The 23,501-nt window shown below is 41.6% G+C and overlaps 1 protein-coding gene across 2 annotated transcripts; it reads left to right on the top strand.

The window, feature by feature from the left end:
• The first annotated feature begins 461 nt into the window (after positions 1–461).
• PLIN2 (perilipin 2) lies at positions 462–23,174 on the top strand. 2 transcript variants are annotated; one of them, XM_030566266.1, is made up of 9 exons: positions 462–687; positions 5,208–5,265; positions 5,347–5,542; positions 6,283–6,365; positions 10,178–10,463; positions 10,778–10,962; positions 11,617–11,748; positions 12,952–13,242; positions 21,802–23,174. In XM_030566266.1, exons 2-9 carry the CDS (start codon positions 5,236–5,238, stop codon positions 21,934–21,936), a joined length of 1,338 nt encoding a protein of 445 aa, XP_030422126.1. In that variant the 5' UTR covers positions 462–687; positions 5,208–5,235; the 3' UTR covers positions 21,937–23,174. The 2 variants fall into 2 exon arrangements, with proteins under 2 accessions (XP_030422126.1, XP_030422127.1); XM_030566267.1 differs by lacking the exon at positions 21,802–23,174 and having other exon boundaries at positions 12,952–14,176.
• Positions 23,175–23,501: the final 327 nt, after the last annotated feature.

The raw sequence follows: 23,501 nt of genomic DNA, 5'->3' as shown, positions 1-23,501 counted from the left end.
AGGGCTCCAGCAGCGGGGCTCTGGCGGTGATTTAAAGGGTCAGGGGCTCAGGCTGCTGCCCGGAGGCCAGGGCCCTTTTAAATTGCCGGCCTGGGGAAGCTACCCCGTGCCGGTATGGTCGGCTGCGTACTGGCTCTTGCCCATACGCCATAGCAGCTTAAAGTACGAACCCCAGTTTGGTGGGAACACTTGAAACTAGCGCCTATACACAGATCACTTCAAAACGGCCTCCCTTCGCCTTCTGTTGCCGCCGATGCCGCACGACAAAGCAAATACCGGCTTGACCCTAGGGAAGGCAGCGGCCGCAGGCTTCTCGCCCCACCCCAATCGATCCCCGCCTAGCGGGCAGCCCGGCAGCAGCGGCCGCGCGCACGCCGGACCAAGCGCGCGCTCGCCAGCTGGGCCGGATCAGCTGACAGCGCGGCCCTTCCGAGCGGCAGCTAATCACGTGAGAGAAGGCGGGGGGAGCAGCAGCAGCCACGCTACGCAGCGATCTCGCGAGAGGAGAAAGCGGCCCAGGGGCAGCCGCTCTGTATAAATAGCGGGGCAGGCTGCCCTGGGTCGCTGCAGCGTTCGGGAGTCGGCTAGAGACAAGCGAGCGGTCTCAGGGCAGCTTGGCGCTAGCGCAGGGGGTGTCTCTAGGCACAGGAAGCCCAGCGGCGGATCAGCAGCGCTCTTTGCTCCCGGGTGAGTGAAGCCGCCCTTGGCAGCGCGGGACAGCCTGTCATCTACCGCGGTGGCGCATTTTAAGCGGCTGCGGAGCCGGGTTAACCCCCGTGGCTCGCTGCGGAGCGAGTCGCCGCTAATAGGGCTCGCCCCCCTTCGCGCACGGAGCTAGCATAGCGCTATGGTGGCTCTGGCCCTCCCGTGCCGCAGCGCCAGGTTGGCCGCCAGCGCAGCTGCTGACTGACACCCCTGCGGTACGCTTACAGGGGCTAGGGCACAGCGCACGCGGGTGTGGGGGGACTGGGGAGTGGCTGTATTTCTGGCATGTCCAGTCTAGCTGTCTTAATCTGCAGTTTCCCTTTCAGCCGCACTCCTGTGCTAACCTGGGAGGCTGTTCAAGTCCGTCTCCCTGGTGGCAGAGAGGGTTTTTTTCTTGCTTTAATGGGGCATTTAAAATTTCAGTCCTAACGTTGTGACGCCTGCTTCATTGAGGTGGCCCTAGCAGGAGAGTTCTGTTGACAGTGGTCCTTGTATCTGGAGTAGCCTGTGGGCATGACCGGGTGCCCCTCTCCTGTTAGCACACATTACTGGGCAGAAACTGGACCAGTACAGGTCACTGAAAAGCTGCAGTTGTGAAATCCATATACAGGTGTTTGTCTGCAGTTTACACAGAGCAGAGAGACTAACAAGTAAGTGGGCACAGGAATTTGTTCCTAAGGTGCCACAAGTACTACTGTTCTTTTGTCTGATACAGACTAACAGGGCTGCTATTCTGAAATGTTTACTCAGTGTATTGAGTGGAAAGGGGGTTTCTCCTCATCTTGCTTAAAAGTTGAAAACTATTCACTTCTGTTCCTTTTTATGAAAGTAGGAACAAAACTTCTGACTCAGTCTGCTTATTCATTTTCCTGTCTATGGATCTAAGCTGTCTCTAAAATATGCCTTCAAACATGTGGGTCTGACTCAAACACATTTCTCAAATATGCTTTCTTTAGTAAGGCCCACATTGACTCTTAACTAGAAGGGACTGTAAAAGTGGCTGAAAATACACTAGCATTATTGTGGGGTTATATTCATGTAGTGAACTCTAAAATATTTTGGGACCTGCAGGAAATAGTCAGGAGATGGCTTAAACATTAGGTTAGCTCTTGGAATGAAAGGTTAAAATCATGCCAGGAATGGCTTAACTCCATTTTTCCATGAGAGAAATTCAGTATGTCCTCTGTGGTGTGGCTCTTTTGGATGAGACCTTTTAAAAACTAAGGTCCTGTCTGGTTTGCATAGATATTAAAACTATGAAAAGCTGTGCAATAGTAGGTTTCTTAGTGTCTTTGCTTTTAGCTATGTGCTGCTATTCCATCCCAGTGTTGTGGTACTTTGCAGTCCAAAGGTGGTGGGTTTTTTTTCAGTTGTGCTCTATGCATATAGTTCAGAGTGGATTTGATTTCAATCTGAAATAACTAGTCAGGAAGACTCAGTTTAATCATGGATTTTTACGTAAGTGCATTCTTGTTGGATCTTAACCTTAATACATTTTTCACAACTCAGATATAGGTTTCATTTTTAGAAGGTACACACTATATATTTTTAAAGTGATCTATTTTGAAGACTTTTCAGATTCATTTTACAGCTATATCAGAAAATGAATGATTGGTTATCAAATTTTCAATTACCTTTTGGTAACAGATATTTATGAAGTCATTGGGAGGTGAACCATCTCCAGTTCAACAGGTTACTCCATTAATATTTAATCAATTTTCTTGCCATGCTGTATTAGGAGGAGAACATCACCAGACACTTAAATTGTTTAACTAAAACAACAAGATTATGTATTCTGGATTTTTTCTTCAACAGCAAACATAGAACAAAACAAGCATATGACTTTTTTTTAATTTAGTTAAACATTCAAGTTTTTGAATTAAGTTTAACTAAAATATTAAATCCTCTATTAAAAAATAAAACAAATTAAACTGACTGTCAGCCAGGTCAACATGAGAAACTTAAAATATTGGCTTCTGCAGCTAACAGTCTTTGCCTTCATTTTCCTGTTTGTTCATAATCTGGAAAAGGAAAAACAAGCTTTCCTGCTTTTTCAGGTCCCAAACAGTTTCTCAACTTAGAATATTTTCTTCCTTTGGACTAATTCATTCCTCCTCCACCAGCGGAAGAAGCTACTGCTATTAAAAGTGAGATTATTGCTTCAGCAGTCTCTGAATCCAAGTGCTTAAGTGACTGACTTCCACCAGTTGACTGGTGTTACTTTCTTTAAAACATCAGCAAACCTTTCTTATGGCCTGCTGTCATAGGTTTTCCCTCATAGTGAGAATGGTATGGTAGATCTCAAATCAATGAAGGCCACACTCAGACTTCTAGAATGTGCTGCTCAAACAGTTTCACTTCTGTTTCTACTGCCTGTCCCTCCCTTCTCACATTTACCTCCAGAGCTGTTCGGCCCCAAACAATCTTCTGTTCATTGAGCTTTTTGAAGCTTTGCACTTTTAGAGGGACAATGGGGTTGAGATCCATTTTCTCAACATAAATATATAAACATTTTTGCTGTTAACAAGCATGTTATCTCTCTGGAGACACAAATCCACAGTTTGAGAACTGCAAAACTAAGCATCTCTGATATCTTCTAGACTGAGACCCATTGGATAGATTAACCTAAATCTATACAGAAGCCCCTAGAACCACATAAGATTGGGTCCCTAATCCATGAACTATTTGAATTTATTTACAAAACTTTTCCTAAAAAATTACATGAATATATTGTCTCAGATGGAATAGGGATTGTAAATTCTATTCTCTGATTTTTAATATTGCTTTCTCCTCAAAGCATTTTATCAAGTTTTTTAAAATATGAATTTTATCCACCCTGATAGTCTATAAAGGAATTTAGTAACATTTTATATGACTACAGTATTGTCATCTGATGTGGAATCTATCCTGTAAGTCTTAACACTTAATATGGAGGTTTTTTCATGAGTCTTTGTATTCCTTAAAAATAGTCTGCTGAATGACACACTTGTTCTGCATACAAATAGTGGCTGATCTCTCTATATGAGAGGGGAGAAATACAAAAGGCATGTGTGCATGGTCATTCCCTGTAGGTCACCTGGCAGTGGCCACTGTTGGAAGGCAGGATACTAGGCTAGATGGACCACTGGTCTGACCCATGTGGCTGTTTGTATATGCCATCACTCTGTTTTGCATACTGGTTTGTTGGGCATTACAGGAAAAAGCTGTGCTTGTTCTGCTTACAGCTTCAATCAAACTGAAACAGGAACTCTAATGTGCCACAGAGTTAGTATAGTAGTTAACATTAAATGTGGAACTGCTTGTCAGGAACTCCAGACAGACCCACACTGAGGGTGGTGGGGTGTGGTTTTTGGCATGGTTCTTTTGTGGACTAAACTTTACAGTGGTATTCTAATGTCCTGAGACATGGGTCTTTTGAGAATGAACAGACCCTTAAAAAGGCATGGTCAAATCACACTTAACTCTTACAAATAAAGAGCACTTATTCTTGTGGCTTAGTTTCAGTGTCTTCTGTCATACTTCTCTGTACTATGGAAGTACACCATGGATTGGTCAGGAGTACTAGTATATCCAGTCGTAACTGAATTATCTACTCCCCCGATACCTCCACAGGCAGGGATGAAAGCCTGGCAGATCTAGGGGAGTTGTGTGGGAGGACTGCCAAACCATTTCCCTGGCACTACAGATGTCTGCCTGTGGAGAAGCAGGATGGGTGGGTCTTGGTGTGACAGCTGCTTTCTCTTCCAACCCATGTGACTTGGCAATAAATGTTTACTCTGCCAATTAATTCAGGGCTCTCTGCAGTGAGGAAACCCTGCTCTGTATGTGGGACAATGGCTTGCTCTAGAATGTCTATGTGGTGGGCATGACCTTGGCACAAATAGCTCAGTCCTAATGATCTACAGCCTACATGTCTTAGGAGCAACAGGCTGAAACCCCCTGCCATTTTGAGGCAGGTGAGGAAGGAAACAGGAACAGATGCCAGCTATAAAGACACCACCAGGCTATGAGTTTGTTTATGCCTCTACATTTTAAATCCTTTGTAGGGGGTGGGATGATACACTGCCTATTGTACAGCAATATGTACACTGGAATCTGATCCAGCCAAAACACATGTTGAACTTAATCTCATTAACAACACAAGTTACTTGTGTGCTTATTGACAAATATATGCAAGTGTCTGCAGGATTTGGGGCCTGAGATACAGGAGAACCTTGAAAAATGTTAGGCATGTGTGAGCTGACCACTTTAAAAATCTAGTCTATTTTGAAATATTACTTAAAAGTAGCTGCAGATATTCCATTTTACTCAGTCCTCCCACCTAAAATCACAATTTTTTAACTCTTCAGTATTTCTTTCTTTTGCTCCATGGAAGATACATCCAAACAGGGGTAACCTAGATTAGAGAGACAGAGCTGTCAAATTACTGAAGTTATTAAAGTGGAACCGTGGTATGACTATTTGGGACCTGATTTTTAATTTGGATTATCTTGTTCTTGTAGGCTCTACAAGATTCAAGACCTAAAAAAAATGGCATCAGTAGCAGCTGACTCACAACAGGTATGTATGAGTTGACAATCAGTCAGTCTTTGTCACCTAGCCAAGACAGATGTGGGTTTAACCTTCTCTCTGTTTACACAGAATGTGGTAGCCAGGGTTGTTAACCTTCCCTTGGTGAGTTCTACCTATGACATGGTGTCCTCTGCTTATGTCAACACAAAAGATAACCATCCCTATCTGAAATCAGTATGTGAGATAGCTGAGAAAGGAGTGAAGACCATGACTGCAGTGGCCATGACAAGTGCTATGCCTATCATCCAGAAGCTGGAGCCACAAAGTAAGGCATGACTCTACTTCTTTGTGCATTTATGCTTAACTATTCCATTGAGTTCAGATAAATATATAGGCTTTTTTGGGGGAGGTGTTGAATCTGGGGGCACTATGAGTTAAACCTACTTGTAAGAAGTTAGTGACAGCAGAAACTGTTACCTTGCTTTGTGCAATAAACTATGAGCAACTGTAATTAAATGAGCTTTCATAAATAAAGTCTGAAGTCAAGCAAGGTCTGTATCTCCAAGAGTAAACCTCTAATGACTTGTTCCTAACAAACATTGATTTCTAAGATGATTGTTTGAGTAAGAAGCCTCTGGCTCAACTTCTGTCCTAACCCTTCACCCAGTTTTGAGCTCTGCATCATACTTCCCTTTCACCTACTTCTGAGTAAAACTTGCAGTTACAAATTTGGCAACTGTTTCATGGCTGCTTGCTCTGGTGTTAGCTCAGAGCCTATTATGAAGAATTGGCAAATAGCCAGGAGATATTCATCAGTCTGTTCACAAGGTCACTTCCTTGAAAGAGATGTGAATTGTTTTTTACTTGCAAAGCACTTGAAAGCTGTTGTAGAATTAAGCTGCATGAACTTTTTCCTTCCTACTTTTTAAGGAAGAAACTAACCAAAATGTTACTTGTTTGGACTAGGCTTCCTGTTTCAACAAATGTTAACCTTTAGCTTTGTGTGGGTTTTTAAAAAAAAAAAAAATCACAAGGGCAACTTAATCATTCTTGAAACTTCTTTAGTTGCAGTTGCCAACAGCTATGCATGCATAGGACTGGACAAAATTGAAGAGAGGCTGCCTATACTATATCAACCAACTGACAAGGTAGATTCAATTACTGCATTTAAGTCTCTAAGTGGGACAACCAGAGATTCAGTAATTACTGAAATAGCAAGGCTAGGAGCAGAGCACAGCATTGAAAATTTGGAACCTTGGATTTGTCCTGGACGCCCTATGGCCTTTGGAGTGACTTAAGGCCTTCTCTTCCTCCCCTACCCCAAGGTGTGAGTAGCCATAACACCAACTGAAGTCAGTAGCTGCATGGCACTATTGTAATTCAGGCTCTCCGTTTCCCTCCCCCACTTAAATGGGGAAGAGACTTCTCCTGACCAGGGCTGTCCTTAGGATTTATGGTGCCCTAGGCAGGATTATTAAACTGGTACCCCTGTGCCTGACTTGCTCTTAGCAACACAAACATACGCTTACATATTGGAAAACTTGCCACATGCATGTTATTAAAACCAGTTTAACATAGTTAAGCCACTGTAATGCTGATGGACTAGCACTAAAGAAGTAGCACTATAGAAAAAATTCTGATTTGACAGAATGATGCAAATTTTTTTAATTTGTCAATCTTTTATTGGAAATTTCTATGCAGAGGTATTGAAACAAGGGTTGTTTTTAATTAAAAGCAATCTTTCTGGGTTTTGGCTGCAAAATCAGTAATGTCATCGTATGACAAAGACAAAGTGATGTCTTGTTTGATTGCAAGAATAGCAAGACCAGTCAAGTGTTCCTTACTCCTTGTAGAGCAAAGATAGTTTTTAATGAGCTTTAGTTTTGAGAAAATCCATTCTCCTGATGCTACTGTTACAGGAATTGTCAGTAGAATACAAGTGGCAACATACACATTAGGATATGTCAACAAGTTTGCTGGTATGAGTAAACTGGACAATGTCTGTCTATTTTTTTTGCATGTGGCAACATTGACAGTGTACTCAATTCTTGTGCAGTTCAAGTCCATTTAAATCAAAACGATTGCCGTGCTTCAGGAGGCTCTCTAGGTCAGGGGTCCCCAACGCAGTGCCTGAGGGTCCCATGACACCCACAGTGGCCTCTCAGTGCACCTGTGTACTGGCTGGCAGATGAGCATCCACCAAAATGCTGCCAAAATTCAGTGGCATTTTGGCAGCAATGCCTCTGGATGACCGCTTGCCACCAATAAGCAGCAGCATCCAGAGGTGTCACCGCTGAAATGCATTTTGGCGGATGCTCGGCTACCGCCACAGTCCTTCGTCTGGTGACCACCAGACCAAAAAGGTTGGGGATCACTGCTCCAGGTTCTTGCACTTTGTCATTAGTTGCTCTTGTTTTCCTATTTTGTTGAATTTAGTCCCGCTCAGCCCACATACTAGCTGAGTGAATGCAACCCCAGGCTGACAGCGGATTGAGTGGCTGAGCCACTCAATCAGCTGCTGGCCTACTTAGCCTGCTGCCAGCCTGGGGTTCCTTGGGGGTCCCCAGGCCAACAGCGGGTGCTGAGTGGGGCTGTCAGCTGGGACCCTGGGTGGCAATGGGACAGCAGCTGGAACCCCAGAGCAGTGGCAGGCTGAGCCACTCAGCCCACCACTGCATGCCATCAAAAATCAGCTCGCATGCCACCTTTGGCACGTGTGCCGTAGGTTGCTGACCCTTCCTGTATACATTAGTAAGGAGATGAGCATATCACAGTTGTTGGAAGGCTCTATTTAGTAGTAACAGGGCTATAGGAAAGTCAGTCAACATTTTTCGTTTCTCTGATGAAAACTGGCCCACTTCCTTCCCCATACCAGCCTTGTCAAAAATAATTGTCAACTTAATTTTCTGTTTTTCTTTTAAAAAAAATATATATATATATATATAAATCTAATTCAGGATTGTTAGCAAGCATTTTTGGCAAACAAATTTGTTAAATGACAATCTCAATGGCAACACAGTACTGCTTCCACGCTTGGCTCACCCCCCCAGCCTGCTGGTCCAACAGCTACAGTAGAGAAGGGGAGAGGTGGAAAACTGCACCTCTTGGGGTGCAGAGTGGCAACAGCAGTAGCAAACCCTCTTGTCCAATCACATGCCAATGGGCACTACCACCAGCCCAGCAGACCATGGTGAAGTTAGCACAGCATCTGATCTCAGGGACAGGGCACTCATAGAGCCACAACAGCTCATCCTGCCCTGTGCAGCTTCCCCCAAATGAGATGGATCACTTCCAGCCTGGGGGAGAGATGTGCTCCCCAGCTAAGGTGACCAGATCCAGATGTCCTGATTACCCCCACCAAGGGTGACCAGACAGCAAATGTGAAAAATTGGGATGGGGTGGGGTAGAATAGGAGCCTATATAAGAAAAAGACCCAAAAATCAGGACTGTCCCTATAAAATTGGGACATCTAGTCACCCTACAGGTGACTTCCTTCCCCCACCTCTTCCCAGAGACCCCAGCAGCCAATCCCCTCCCTCAGACTGTGCTGCATTCATCTCTCTCTAGGACCCAGCAGCCCTGCTCTTACATGCTCCACTGGTTCCTATCTGTCCAGGCTCCCAGCAGAGTGGTGCCCTAGGCAGCTGCCTGTTCTGCCTATGGCTAAGGACGGCCCTGCTCCTGACTTACCAGAGCAATATAAGGGTTAATACTTTTGCAGTGCTTCAGATATCTAGGCACTATATGTAAATTGAAGTAGAAAGCTTCCATGTTAAAAATGACTTGAACATATAAACACTTTCTACAACTTAAACGTTCTCTAACTGGAGAACCAACTATGAAGCAAAAGTTTGTAGCTTTCACTATTCATTTAGGTGGAAAGGAAAACTAGTGAATTTATAACTTGACATATTGCTGTAGTGCCCAAGGGTTCCATTTAGTATGAGGGCCCCATTGTGCTAGGTGCTGTCCAAGACAAGACAGTCACTGCTCGAAAAGCTTAATCTAACCTACTTCCCAGGGGCTTAGCATACTGCAAAGTAGGAGGATCTGCTTTCATCCACTGCTGCCATGTGAGTACGATGAAAATACCTCTTGTGACTGAGCTCACTGTTTGCTCTTGTAAGACTCCAATGAAAGTTAGGGGAAAAAAACCAATCTTTCAACTCAACACTGCTTCCTCCTAGCCTGAAGCCTTTCAAGGTCTTCTGATAAACCTAATTTCCTGGTCCTCTCTTCATATCGAGTTACTGTCTTTTCCTTAAGGTAGCTGGAAGCTTCTTTGCAGGGGTTTGTTTTTTGTTTGGGGGATTGGGGGACCTCATCAAGCCTCCTGTATAGGGCTACCAAATGGGCCACATAGCTGGGTTACTGTCTATTATGCTACTTGGGTTCCTTTTGGTAACAGTGCTTCAGTATTACCTAAAAGCTTCTCTTGATATGGAGAGAGACCTTCATTTTGACAATTTAGTATAAATAGCCTAATTATGGCCTGGTGGTATAAAATCCATTATAGGAAGAATAAATCTTCCTAACCCAAAGGACTCTTGATCAGAACAGGGCATTAACACCTGGTCCCTCTAAAGAGTCACAGGTTAGGCACCAAAAACTTCTTGGAAAATATGTTCCTTGAAGGAACACAAGTCTTGGGTGTGTTTTTTGTTTTTGTTCTCTTCTTCTCCCCCCCCCCCACCCCACCTACTCATTCTAGGCTTGCATCAGTATAAACTACTAATCCACTTGGTGGTGGAAATGCCTCCTCTAATGCTGATTTTGAGTAGCTATAGGTTTCTGCTTGTTAAAACAGACAAATTTCTATCCCTGTAGTGAATGCCTTTTAAAGAATCCTGAAACCAGTTGTACTAAACATTAGTTGTCTCTACTTTTGGAAAGTGTATAGAAATCCAGAACTTAAATACCTCCCATTATTAAATGAGGAGTCTGCGTCTCTTCCTTGCAGGTGGTCGCCAATGCCAAGGATGTAGTTGTTGGTGCAAGAGATGCTGTAACAATCACTGTGACTGGTGCCAAAGATACTGTTGCCCATACAATTACTGGAGTCATGGACAAGACTAAAGAAGCTGTGCATGACAGTGTGGAAATGACTAAGTCAGTTGTCAGTGGCAGCATTAACACTGTCCTGGGAAGCCGTGTGGTGCAGATGGTGAGCAGTGGGGTGGATAGCGCACTCAGCAGATCAGAGACTCTTGTAGACCATTATCTTCCACTTACTGAAGAGGAGCTAGGTAAGACTACTTGAGATGAGACCCTAACTGGGGATGGGGGATTGGGAGCGGGGGAGAGACAGTGTCACTTGACAACACTACTAATTGAATGGCATGACACTGTATTGACACTAATCTCAGACATGGCTCTTCATCATGCCAACTATGATGCCTTCTTGTCAGCAGGGAAGGTATACGAAGGAAAGTGGCATATTAGGAATGAAGGGGTAGGTTTTTGCCCCATCCAGATATAAATTGGACTGCCATGTAATCCTTTAGAGGCTGGACTGCTAACCTAACTTTTAGTCAGTCTAAACTAACTTTTCTCTTTCTAGCAAAAGAAGCTACAAAGGTTGAAGGATTTGAAGCTGGAGTTCAAAAGCCAAGCTATTACATTAGACTTGGATCCTTGTCTTCAAAGGTCCGCAGCCGTGCCTACCAACAGGCCTTAATCAGGGTTAGAGATGTTAAGTACAAAAGCCAAGAGACCATTTCACAGCTCAATTACACTGTTAATCTGGTAAGTTAACAAGAATTCTGATTTGGGGTGTTTGAGGTGTAAATGCAAAATCTCTTGGTAGTCTTATCTTTGAACTTATATCAAAGAAACATGGATAACAAACTAAAACTGTTTAAATCAAAGGTTCTTAATGGTCCAAAACACATCCGTTATCTTTCAAGTTCTCATCTCTTACACTGACAGATTCAGTCTCCACTCCCAAAATAAGTTCGCATCCATTTTGCAAGACTAATAGGAAAATGTAGTTATTAAATACCAGTTGCTGTTTAAAGGACCACCTTAGACCCTGAAGTGAAGAATGTCTTGCAATTCTATTCAAAATCCTACTCCATTCATTAGTAGAATAGGATTCTTTAAATCTTGCTATGACTCTTGAAGTTGCAACTACTTGTTAGAATCATGCAACAGAATACTCGTTCTGAGTCCATGTATATACAGGTTCTCACTACTTTACTTCAACACTTGCACATGATACTACTAGAAAACAAGGAGGCAGACATTTCTTCCCCCTGCCCCCTCTATCACTCTAAAACTGTCTACCCAACAGAACTGTCCTTCTTGAAGTGACTTTTTGGAAAGAGTGGGAAGGCTAGAGAACTTATAATCACCCTAAACTGTTTGAGATCCTTGCTTCACTACCTCATTGTTTTCTAGATCGAGTATGCCAGAAAGAACATGAATAGTGCCAACCAGAAACTTCATGATGCCCAGGAAATGCTATTCCAGTCCTGGGTAGAATGGAAGAAAAACACAGGCCAAAGTGATGGTGACTCTCTCAGTGCTGAGGTAAGTAAATGCAATATGTCACTTATACTCTTGGTACAAAGTGCATGCATGCATGCATACAAGTACTTTTTTTTTTTTTTTTTTGGTCCTTGTGTTTTCAAAATGATTCATGGAACATCTTGCTAAGACGCATTGCAAGCATAAAGAACCTGAATGGTGTCTTGCCCCTTTTCTCTCTCCCACCCCCATTGCTCTGCAAAATTAAATTTAGCTCTATTGTGGCCAGTTTAAGTAATGACTTGGTTATTGGCCCCAGACATAATTAGTGATGCAAGCTAATTGGCTACACCTATTGTGTTCATTTCAACAAATTAGTCTAACTAGATGCAGAGTTTTCTAGAAGAACCCTAAACATTGCATTAAACCATTATTGCAGTAACTGGGTGCCATTTTCTACTACATTCTCCAAGTGCTGCTATAATTTTAGCCAAGCTTTGGCATATTTATTGCAGCCTCACTCTTAGAGTAGCTTTTTAAAAATTGGCCTCTTGACCTCAGCTGCCATGACCTACTGTCCAGAGACTCACCAGCTCAAACTATTGTTAGGGGATAAGCTACTGATGACTTGCTCTCGCACACCTAGTCAGACACTCAAATCTGTCCTGGACATCTTCTCATCTAGCTTATCTTTGGAAGGTCAGAACAACTTGGGTGGGACTGACAGTGCAATTTTCCAATCCTCTACTCTTCTCCTTGCCCTGCCAGACTATTCCCTCTCCTCCCAAGCCTCTTAGCAACCAATCCTGATAACTGCACAAATGCAGTAATTGATTAGCTGAACTTAAAACACTATCTCAAGTGTTTAATGCTTCCATCTTAAAGCTGCAGTTGTTTCACTAAAACCAAGTGAATTGTTGAGCTTGTAATACAGTACAGTTAGCTGAGAAGGAACAGAACAGACCTTTTCTGTACATGACATATAATGTGCTTCAGAGACTTTTAGCCTTCAAGGGTTCATGTATCCTGGGTCTGTCAGATATGCTTTTCCAAAAGCAAGGACCCTAGTAAATTCTATTAAGCTGTTGGCTTTAAGGTTTCATTTCTATGAAATGAAGGCCCTGCTCTCATCTGCCACAGCTTCAGTTCTCTATCTCTCCTTAATTCCATGGTGTGAGCTTGCAGCAACTGTACTGTTGCTGCAGTGACCAACTCTCTGGTCAGTGAAATACCTAACTCTAAAGTGCTATTATGCTTTGTTTCCAGTACATTGAGTCACGCACACTAGCCATTGCCCGGAGCCTGACTCAGCAGCTTCAGACCACTTGCCTCACCCTGGTGTCAAGTATACAGGGGTTGCCACAGAACATTCAGGACCAAGCCCATCATATTGGGGCAATGGCAGGGGACGTCTATAGAAGCTTCCACTCTGCTTCATCTTTCCATGAAGTATCAGATAACCTTCTCACCACTAGCAAAGGACACCTGAAGAAAATGAAGGAGTCTCTGGATGACGTGATGGATTATCTTGTTAACAACACACCACTCAACTGGCTGGTAGGTCCCTTTTACCCACAACTGGCTGGATCTCAGCATGCTGAGCACAAGGGTGAAGGGGAGAAAAATGCCAGCCAGGATGACAAACAGCATGAACAGAGCACAGATTAAATTGCATAGTGCACACATACTCTGCAGTCTGAACTAACAAGGTGACTTGACTACTGTAGCTGTCAGGTGACCTATGGGGGGAATATCCACAGTTTGGGGATGGTGGAGGCCTAAAGATATGAATGTGTCCTTTCTCCTCTAAGAGGAACTTTCATAAGAGAAATGATTTTGCTGTCCTGTCTAAGTGCCTCTGAAAATAATGACCAGCATAATGTGCCTTGAGGCTTGAAACTTCAGCTTACAGCAGTGAATCATCTTGTTCAGTTACCTGTTTAAGAAGCCTCTTGTCTGACAGCTAAAGTGTCCAATATCTTAAATGGAACTAATTGCAACCAAAAACTTTGACTAGTCAATTACCTGTGCAGGAAAAATACTATAGTATCTCATTTGGCACTCCATTTAAGTCTTGCTGCTCAGCAAGAGAACCTTATCAAATTTTCACTGTTTTCAGTATTGCAGATGGTGCACTTGGCTAGGATGGCTCAGATTGTAAAATTGTCTTAATCACCTCATTGGACAAGTCACAAAAGCATAATGCCTTAATATGAATCTGCCACTTGCATTGCTTTCAAGTAAGGCTTCTAACTTGTTCAGCCAGAGTTGATTTAAATGTTGTCTTCATTGCCCTGATTTCTTTTCAAATCTTTTTCTAAAATCCTTATTTAACTACCCAATAAACTAAAACCAGTACTGAAAATTAAATCTGCAGTATGGCATATGAACACATGTTTGTACCAGGGTGCCTAGTTTCATGTGTCTCTGTAGTGCTTTTTCACTTTTTTTGTAATTCATTTTGTATGTTCAGTAATAAATGCTTCAGCAGCCAAAGTCTGTCTCATTTGAATGGTGTAAAAACAAACATTTTAGCACTTCCTTATTAAATATTGTGACTCACTGTCTCGTTAAATTGAATTGGGGCCAGGCAAAGGCAGGCTTGAAATGCCAACAAAGTAGATACAAACTACTAGTCAATAACCCACATCAGATGCATTACACAGAGATGGGTCAGATGTTGCTGCTGCATTTGTTTCCTATTCATGAGTCCCCATCCACCCTTCTGCTCCCTCTTAGCTTTATTCCAGCTTGTCTGTGCTTATTGTCTGCCTTAGAGAAAACTTGACTGTAGAAATGACTGCTCAGTAATATAAAGGAGATCTGTGCAGGATGGCCTGGACAGACGTTTGTCCTGCTTGCAGTATGGGCATTCCTGAATGTGACTTCTAATACCTACTGCATTGGCAGACTTCCCCCTGCAGTCAATATACTTAACCATTTATTTTCAGTTCTGATTTTTCAGACTAACATGTATTTTTAATCAAACATGCATTTGAAAATACATAGACTTAATCTGATTATTACATGTACTGCATATTGTACACTCTGGAGAAAAATGAACTTAAAAGAAACTTCTGATCAAGTACTAATGGACAGTAGCTAACTATTCTACCCTAGGTCAAGCTTAACCAACCTGTTCAGCATCTGGGCTCTCCCTACTGGCACAACTAAAGCCTCAAACCACTGAATATCCACTATTCCAAGTAAGGAATACCATGCCACCCTTCCTTCTGTGCTGCTGCCTTCACAGCAGGGCTCCCAGCCAGCAGCTGCCATTCTCCAGCTGCCCAGCTCCAAAGGCAGCACAGAAGTAAGGGTGGCAATACTGCAACCCCCCTAAAATAACCTTGTGCCCCCTCAAACTCCCTTTTGGGTAAGGACCCCAATTTGTGATACTGATCACCCCTGTAAAATCTGAATAGTACACGGTAAAAGCACACAAGACCAATTTTTGGGGAGAGACCAGATTTCATGGCTCATGACACACTTTCATGCCTGAATTTGGTAAGGTGATAGTTAATAGTGGACTCAAGTCTTCTAATGGATTTGTTTAAATGTACCATGACATAGGGACTGATTTCTGCTGCTCCCTTTAAAGATTTTACAAGGTAAAATACAGGCTAATCTTAGGTTTTTGGGGGTTGGTTTTTAATTTATTTTACAAATGTAAGGACTGTGTAGACACTGGAAAAATTGTTGGTAGCTCAGAGACAAAGTCCTAAATCAAACTAAGGCACTCACAAGCAGGTGTAACTTACATATTGAGGAGACCAAAAAGATGCAAGAGGAAAAGCCAACTAACAGGAGCTTATAAGGTAAAGTAGGTGTTATAGTGCCTCCTGTTGGACCCTCTTTTGGGCCTTTCTGGCATCAAGTTACATACCAACTTAGACTATGGGATGAATTCTGAGGATGTGTAAGGAACTATAGCACACCAAGAATGAGCAAGTCTGTCTGCTTAACTTGAAGGTATGGAAAATCTAAAGCATCTTTGATCTCTGAAGTGGCCCTAAACTTTCTGCATGGTCAGTTGACAGTTTAAGAACTCCTTTTAAAAAACAATAATTCCTTATACAGAAGCAACACAATAGTTTCATGATCAGTTGGAGTGTGTTTTTCATAGAGGATTATTAGTAAAAGCAGTTGTAGCTAGGACTGAAGACAAATGCGTTGTACTGGTAGACTGGGGTAGTCACTTGGACCATGGGCTAAATCCACACTGCCAGACGCTGAACAGACTGCAAAATCTTATTTACTTACCATTGTTGCAGTGGGAAATGGGTTTTTCTGTAGTCTAGACCCTGACTATACCTTGATCAACAAATTTGAACTTCAACAAAAAGTCAACTATCCCTATCCTAGACTCCCTCCAGATGGGTGCCTGTGAAAGCATGATGCTGTCAGGTGTCTCAGTCTGAGCCCAGAGACAGCCTTGGGCAGTAGAGGGAAGACAAAACCAACTGCTACTCCCAGGTAGGCTGAGAGACTCAGGATTGAACTTACAAATGTCAATCTGTTTAAGGTTGGTGGATCTCTGGGAGTGGAGCTCTTGAGCATCATGCTCAGCCATTCTCCTGAACCATGAGACTGAGCAAAAGTATTCAGCTGGCTCACTGAGCTGACCTTTTTTCCAAGAAGGTGAGACTTGCCTTCTGAGCAAGAGCTCAGAAAAGGTTTCCAGGAAGAGACAGCTACTACAGGACTAGAAGTTCTTTCCTTAGATAAATAGGGAATGAAGTTCAAACAAGTGGATATTCTGGGTTTTGAACCTTGCCCTCATAGCTGAAGGGGAGTAGTGTGGTTCACAAATGCCAGTTAAACTGAATCACAACTAACTCATTCAGCTCTTTCCTTGAGACAGTAGCCATCTGTATACAGCTATTCCCTAAGCAGCACCTGCTTCTGCCACATGATTCAAGACAAAAAGGTACTAAGATGTCAGCTGTGCTTAAGATCCCATTAGATAGCTCCAGCGCTAAATCACAATATGAAGTGCAGATGCATCTGTGGGCTGGTCTGCAGTTTGACTTCATTCATATTTGCCTGCCAAACCATTTTGATTGAAGAAACATTGTACTGTATTTGCTATGGGACTATTTTGAAGCTATAGACTAAAAGTATAATCTTCAAATTGGAAGAATCTGTACAGCACTTAAAGCCCTGTTAAGGGCAGAAGCTGTTCATATAAATGTCTCTCTTTTTTTCCTCTAACTTACCTCACTATGCTTGCATAATGAATAGCTCAACTACAGCTCATAGAAACTCTCCACTCTACCATCAGCCTGAGAATAAACAAGATTTCATCTTTTTTTAAACATTGTTTGTGGTTTGATACATTGTATAATGACCTACTGGAATAGTGTAAAATGATTGTAGTGTCACAATGATTAGGTGGTCAGAGAGTATGGCTTTAGCCCTCCATCTGAAACAACCACACACTTCTCTAGATGTGGAAAACAAAAAACCAAACCACTATACATCTCAGCTATTGATTTCTACAGTCAGCTTTACCTCATAGCCTCCTTTCCTATACAGTGACAATCATATGTAAACTACCAGTCTTAAATATACTGACCCCTAGAATGAAGTGTTATAACAGTAATTGGTAAAGTTAAGCCTCACTTAATTGTAATGCAAGATCTTTGACATGAAGATGAGCCTGACTGATGCTACACCCACTTTTAGATACTAGTTACTTCTATTATGACTTCAGGTTTTTGGTCTAGAATAACCATTTAAGGTTCCAGAAAACACTTGTGCACTGCAATAGTTTTCCACCCCAAAAGTGAATACTTAACTTCCTTAAGTTACATGCTGGAATCTGTACTTGGACATTATTACAAAATGTCACTACTTTACACAGTGCTTTCCAGAACACAGAGCTTTCAGTTTCCATAATAACATAGTGACAGCTTCATCTTTACTGGGGATCAAGATGGGTTGGAACACATTCTACTCGCAGCAGACTATCTTAATAAAACATCTGTATTATTACTGGCTACACCAGGACTCTAAGCCTCCCTAATGCATTGACTGAGTGCTGCTTAACAAATCTGTTTCCCCCCAGCCCCAATTGAGCTGGAAAAAATTGCCAAAAAGTGTCATCCATAAAAATGAGGACCCATATTCTAACCTGCAATTATCAATGAATTTTTACTTTCTCAATAGAGTATTAAACTCAGGCACTGCAGTGCTTGTTATTTTAACATCTAGTCAGTACTATTGTGAATACTCATTAAATATTGATATCTGTTCTGAATGTATTCTGTTCTGAAACTTACTAGATTGAAATTTGAGTTTTTTGAAGTTTTCAGTCTCAGATGCATGCAAATAAAGGCAAAATCCATGTGCTAAAACTGTAAAGTAAGGAACTGCTTTTTTTATGTTGATTGTATGTAGTTTTGTTTCAAAAGTCTCTTCATAACCCCCACATTTTTCTTACTAAAGTTACAAAATACACAATAAATTCTGATAAGATAGTGGCTAAATGCATATATCACTAGAGTACAGTCTAACTTTTTATGGATTAAAGTAACTTAATGGAGAATGTAACTAGTGTCCAGAACACAGAGCTTTCAGTTTCCATAATAACATAGTGACAGCTTCATCTTTACTGGGGATCAAGATGGGTTGGAACACATTCTACTCGCAGCAGACTATCTTAATAAAACATCTGTATTATTACTGGCTACACCAGGACTCTAAGCCTCCCTAATGCATTGACTGAGTGCTGCTTAACAAATCTGTTTCCCCCCAGCCCCAATTGAGCTGGAAAAAATTGCCAAAAAGTGTCATCCATAAAAATGAGGACCCATATTCTAACCTGCAATTATCAATGAATTTTTACTTTCTCAATAGAGTATTAAACTCAGGCACTGCAGTGCTTGTTATTTTAACATCTAGTCAGTACTATTGTGAATACTCATTAAATATTGATATCTGTTCTGAATGATTCTGTTCTGAAACTTACTAGATTGAAATTTGAGTTTTTTGAAGTTTTCAGTCTCAGATGCATGCAAATAAAGGCAAAATCCATGTGCTAAAACTGTAAAGTAAGGAACTGCTTTTTTTATGTTGATTGTATGTAGTTTTGTTTCAAAAGTCTCTTCATAACCCCCACATTTTTCTTACTAAAGTTACAAAATACACAATAAATTCTGATAAGATAGTGGCTAAATGCATATATCACTAGAGTACAGTCTAACTTTTTATGGATTAAAGTAACTTAATGGAGAATGTAACTAGTGTTGATGGAGGGGGGAATGAGTGCAGGAGAAGTTTTACCTGGCTTTTTTGGTCATAATCACACAAAAAATGAGGATTCCATGTTTTCCCATTCCTCATCAAATATGAAACAACTGAACTATGAAGGCAAATATAGAGATGATGTAGAAGTTAGACTCTCTTACATTGAACGCTTATCATTGGTAGGGGATTTTGCCTTGATCTATATGGGGGGGGTTGCATAAATGTATAAATATGTGCTCCACTAGTGCAACTTATCAGATTCAGAATAAAGATAAATCTGATGCAAACCCTGTTGTAGGCTAACAATAGTGCATTTACACAGGGTTTGCATCTGGTGTAGCAACCACTAATATTAATAGGCCCTAATTTAGAGTCCCTTAGAGCTACTTATATCCATTTTTCTAATATCTAAAGGATTTTAAGTGCAAGTAACTTGACAAGGTGACTGGAAAAGGTGTAAATGATTGTGACTTAAATGCAGAGTACCTTAAATATGAGTATAGTGGGTAGAAGTAGTTCTGCAGGAGTGTATTGTAAGTCTAAGGCTATGTCTACACTGCGCATCTTACAGCGGCACAGTTGTACTGCTACATCTGTGGCACTGTAAGGTTCTCCGTGTAGCCCCTTTGTTGGCAGGAGAGAGCTCTCATACCAAGAAAATAAAGCCACCTTCAATGAGGGGTGATAGCTTTGTTGGTGAGAAAGTCTCCCCCGTACACAAAGTGCTGTCCACACCGGTGCTTTTCGTTAGGAAAACTTTTGTTGGTCAAGGGTGTTTGTTTTTTTTCACACCCCTGACTGACAAAAGTTTTACTGACAAAAGTGCAGTGTAGACATAGCCTAACTTACGTATCACCTCCACATTTGGCTCCTGATATCTTGGTTACATTGTTTTAGATCTCCAAGTCTGTTACTAGCGGGGCAAGGAGTGCAAGGCACAGCTCCTGAAAGTATAGAGTTATTTTAAATGTGTTACTATGTGGAGTCTTTCTTACGATGTGGATCGTGCAGGGTGCAGAGTAAGTTCTGCCAATAGAGGGATAGAGCCTCATTCTTGCTGCCATCTGAAGTCAGTGGGATTAATGCTATTGATCTCATTAGAAGATCAAGCTCTATCTAAAACTAGTCAATGGCTGCTGTAAGCCTTCATGCTGCACTCCTTATGCTAAGTGTATCATCCTGGGGCTCAAACAATGTCTTTTGAAACCCAGTTTTATTTTACAAGAGGCACTCATATCTCTGGAGCCCTGTTCTAGATTCCCTACATGTAAATCAACTTCAGAGCCAGAGCTTCACAATCTATTCGAGAGGTTGCACTAAGTAATGTGAGGAGCCACTTCCTTTGTGGGCCCATGCCTCCCTGTTCCAAAGGTGTCATCCCCTGACAACAAGGACTGAGCATAGTTTGCTGCATAGCAGCACATACAGTGCCATCAAGATAGTTCTTTAAAAAACAATCTTAACAGAGGGGAAAAAATAAACTGGGTTGCTTCTCAGTCTAGCATGTTTCAGATAGTTCAATTGGAGTAGGAGATTTGTTGGTATTTGCTTGCTATTTTACCCTAACTGTAAACCCAAGCGCTATACACATACTGCAGTTGCTGCACAAATGCTGTAGCTGAGTTTGTTTTCTCAGCTTGCCTACATTTAAGCCAACTCTGCATTAAACTGTGAAAAATATATTTACTTTGCTCAGACTGGGTAACATTTTAAAAAAATGCCTGAATCAGCTAGCGTAAATCCCATTTTCAAATGCTCCCAAGCTCCTAAATCACATACATGTCACTGACAGGAATGGAAATTAAGCTCCTAACTGGCTTCTGAAAAATTTGCCCAACATCTAGATGTGCAAAGAGCTTTACTAACCCATTTAACGCACATATAATAATCACTTTGACCATCATTGCTCACCCATTAGCTAACAGTCCGTACTAATTCTACATACCCAGGTAGGGTAGCAATTGAATAATATGCAACATTGAAACTGAGGAGTGCATGAGTGATGGAATGGGTATTCTCCACTTGTAGTAGGGTAGTGTCAGTTCTGGTGGGGTGATGGTGGTTGGTTTAAAAATATATTATTAGTAGCTCTTGAGTTGATAACTATGATGAAGTTACTTGGTGGCAGATTTGAGCTTTTACAAATGAAAGTTTAGCCATGTAGTCTGTTTCTTAAAATGTTGATCAGTGTGAGTCGATTACAAATATAAACTTTCCTTGGCAAACTATTGTGAAATGTTAATTTCTCACAATTAGAGGCAATCACTTCCCCATACCATTTCTTCAGAACAAGACTGAAGCGTACTGCCTCAATTGAGTGCAGTGTAGAAGAGCTTGTGTTGATATCACCTGTGCTGTATCTGTTCTGTGAATAACCAGGCTCTCCAACTAGCTCCTTACATAACCATTAATTTTTTTCTCTATCCCTCATTCCCCTCTGAAGTTTGAAGAGGACTGAAGATAAAGATGATATAGCAAACATATATAACACCTCTAAATTGATGTGAGATATAATATACATTGTCTCTGCAAGAGACCAATCTTATTAGAAAACCTTCTTAACATACCACCCCAATATATTATGAAATGTTCTGTTTGAATGCAGTTCTGTTCCGCCTTTATAATAAGAATGTATCCACTAATACACTAAATTATATTACTTAAGATGTTTCTGTCATTCTATCTATTTATCTATAATAAGGCTGAGAATGTTTGATTTTTTTAATACTTCGGGGCTGATTTTCAGAGGTACTGAACACGTGTGGCCTTGGTTGACTTCAGTTGGAGGCATGAGTGTTCAACTCTTTTGAAAATCAGGTCTTTCAGTTTTTACCTTCACATTTATTTAGATTTCTTCCTCTGCAGGTGCCAGATTTCACTATCACAGACTTGTCTTCAGAATCTGATGATATTCCAGACATTTTGGGTTTGGATGAGGAAGACCAGCAAGATTTTTCACGCACAAATGGCCCTATCACCATGGGAACAAGAGCTGAATAAACATCAGGCACAAAACTGTTCTCTTGATTTGATGTGGGTTTTTTTTCCATGTTAACTTATATTTCTGCTTTTTAAAAATAAATCTATATAGCTCTTGGAGTGTACAGTTTTTGGATCAATTTTGTTTCACTTAGCTGCATTGAAATTCTGATTTGCATCTCTTTTTTTAAGGATGCATTTTAGTGTAACTCTCTAGCACGGGTGTCAAACTTCCATCTTCCTGGCCTCCTATGGCCCAATCAGTGTAGCCAATTGGTATACACACCCATTTAAAACTGCACTGCTATTTGGTTTGCTGTCAGAAACAGCCAAAACAGCACTCCAGCACTTTGCACAAATGACTGTCAGCAAAAGGAAACTGACTAGGATTTGCTGATAAGTTTCCCTTTTTAGTCTATGTGTAAAGCACTTCTGCATCTACCTCTTTGCTGCTGAAAAAGACTACAGGCTTGGCTTGACCATGGGATCCTAGTCAGCTTTGGTGAGACTGTCTAAAGAGCTTGAAACTGTGTCCTTTGTAAGAAGTGTTTATAATGAAAGAACTCCATTTCCCATTGCATCCCTTGCATGTGTAAGTACTTCTGCTGCCTGGGGGAGACTAAGAATGGGAATTGGGGTTAGAAGAGCCCAGATATGTGGCAGAGTGCCGAAAAAATACAAATAAGAAGGCAGGGAACACAAAGGGAGAAAGGAGACATAGGAATAAAAAAGAGTGAAAAGGGGAAAATGAAGTATGGAGGAGAGATACAAATAATCATGGGCAAAAGACAAACAGAAAGAAAGACAGAGGAGAAACTGAATAGAAGGAGAAACTTTGGTGGTAGTAACTTAGACACACACCATCTTTTGCTGAGTAACCAAACAGAGTGATTAACTTTAATAACTTAATGGCCTGATTCTGCACTTCTTGCACGCACCATTGACTTAGGTAGGAGTTTTGGAGTATGCAAGGAATGCTGCAGGATCAGACCCATTCAATGTTATGTTATTATTTATAGATCATGTTCTACTCTTATTCTTTGTGCAAAAATCTTAGTGTCATCCCTGGGAAGCCATTGTGGATTTGTGGGTTTTATATGGTGCTAATTTTGTAGACCAGGCCCACAGATCCTGAATAGGCTCTCGCTATAGAATGAGGTTGACACTCCTACTCTGTCATAATGTACTATCTGATTTTTGTGAAAGCTTTTAAGTAGTCACTGAAATGCCTTGAAATAAAGTTTGATCTATAAATTTTAGAGTTGGTGTGGTTGGACTTCTCTTCTTTGTTGTCTCTTGTACTTAATTCCTGTCTAAAGAGCTCTCATTTTGATTATTTGAAGCAGGGGAAAGAATGCACTTTAAAAGGACCAGATCGGCTTCTGATTCACAGGCTACGTCTTCACTACCCGCCGTATTGGCGGGTAGCAATCGATTTCTCGGGGATTGATATATCATGTCTCATCTAGACGTGATATATCGATCCCCGAACGAGCTCCTGTCAACTCCGGAACGCCACCAACGCGAACGGCGGTAGCGGAGTTGACAGGAGGAGCCACAGACGTCGATCCCACGCCATGAGGACG

Source organism: Gopherus evgoodei, chromosome 6 (genome assembly GCF_007399415.2).
Source record: "Gopherus evgoodei ecotype Sinaloan lineage chromosome 6, rGopEvg1_v1.p, whole genome shotgun sequence".
Classification (NCBI taxonomy): domain Eukaryota; kingdom Metazoa; phylum Chordata; order Testudines; family Testudinidae; genus Gopherus; species Gopherus evgoodei.
Note: the sequence above shows the minus strand (reverse complement) of the source record. Positions and strands in the feature narration are given on the sequence as shown.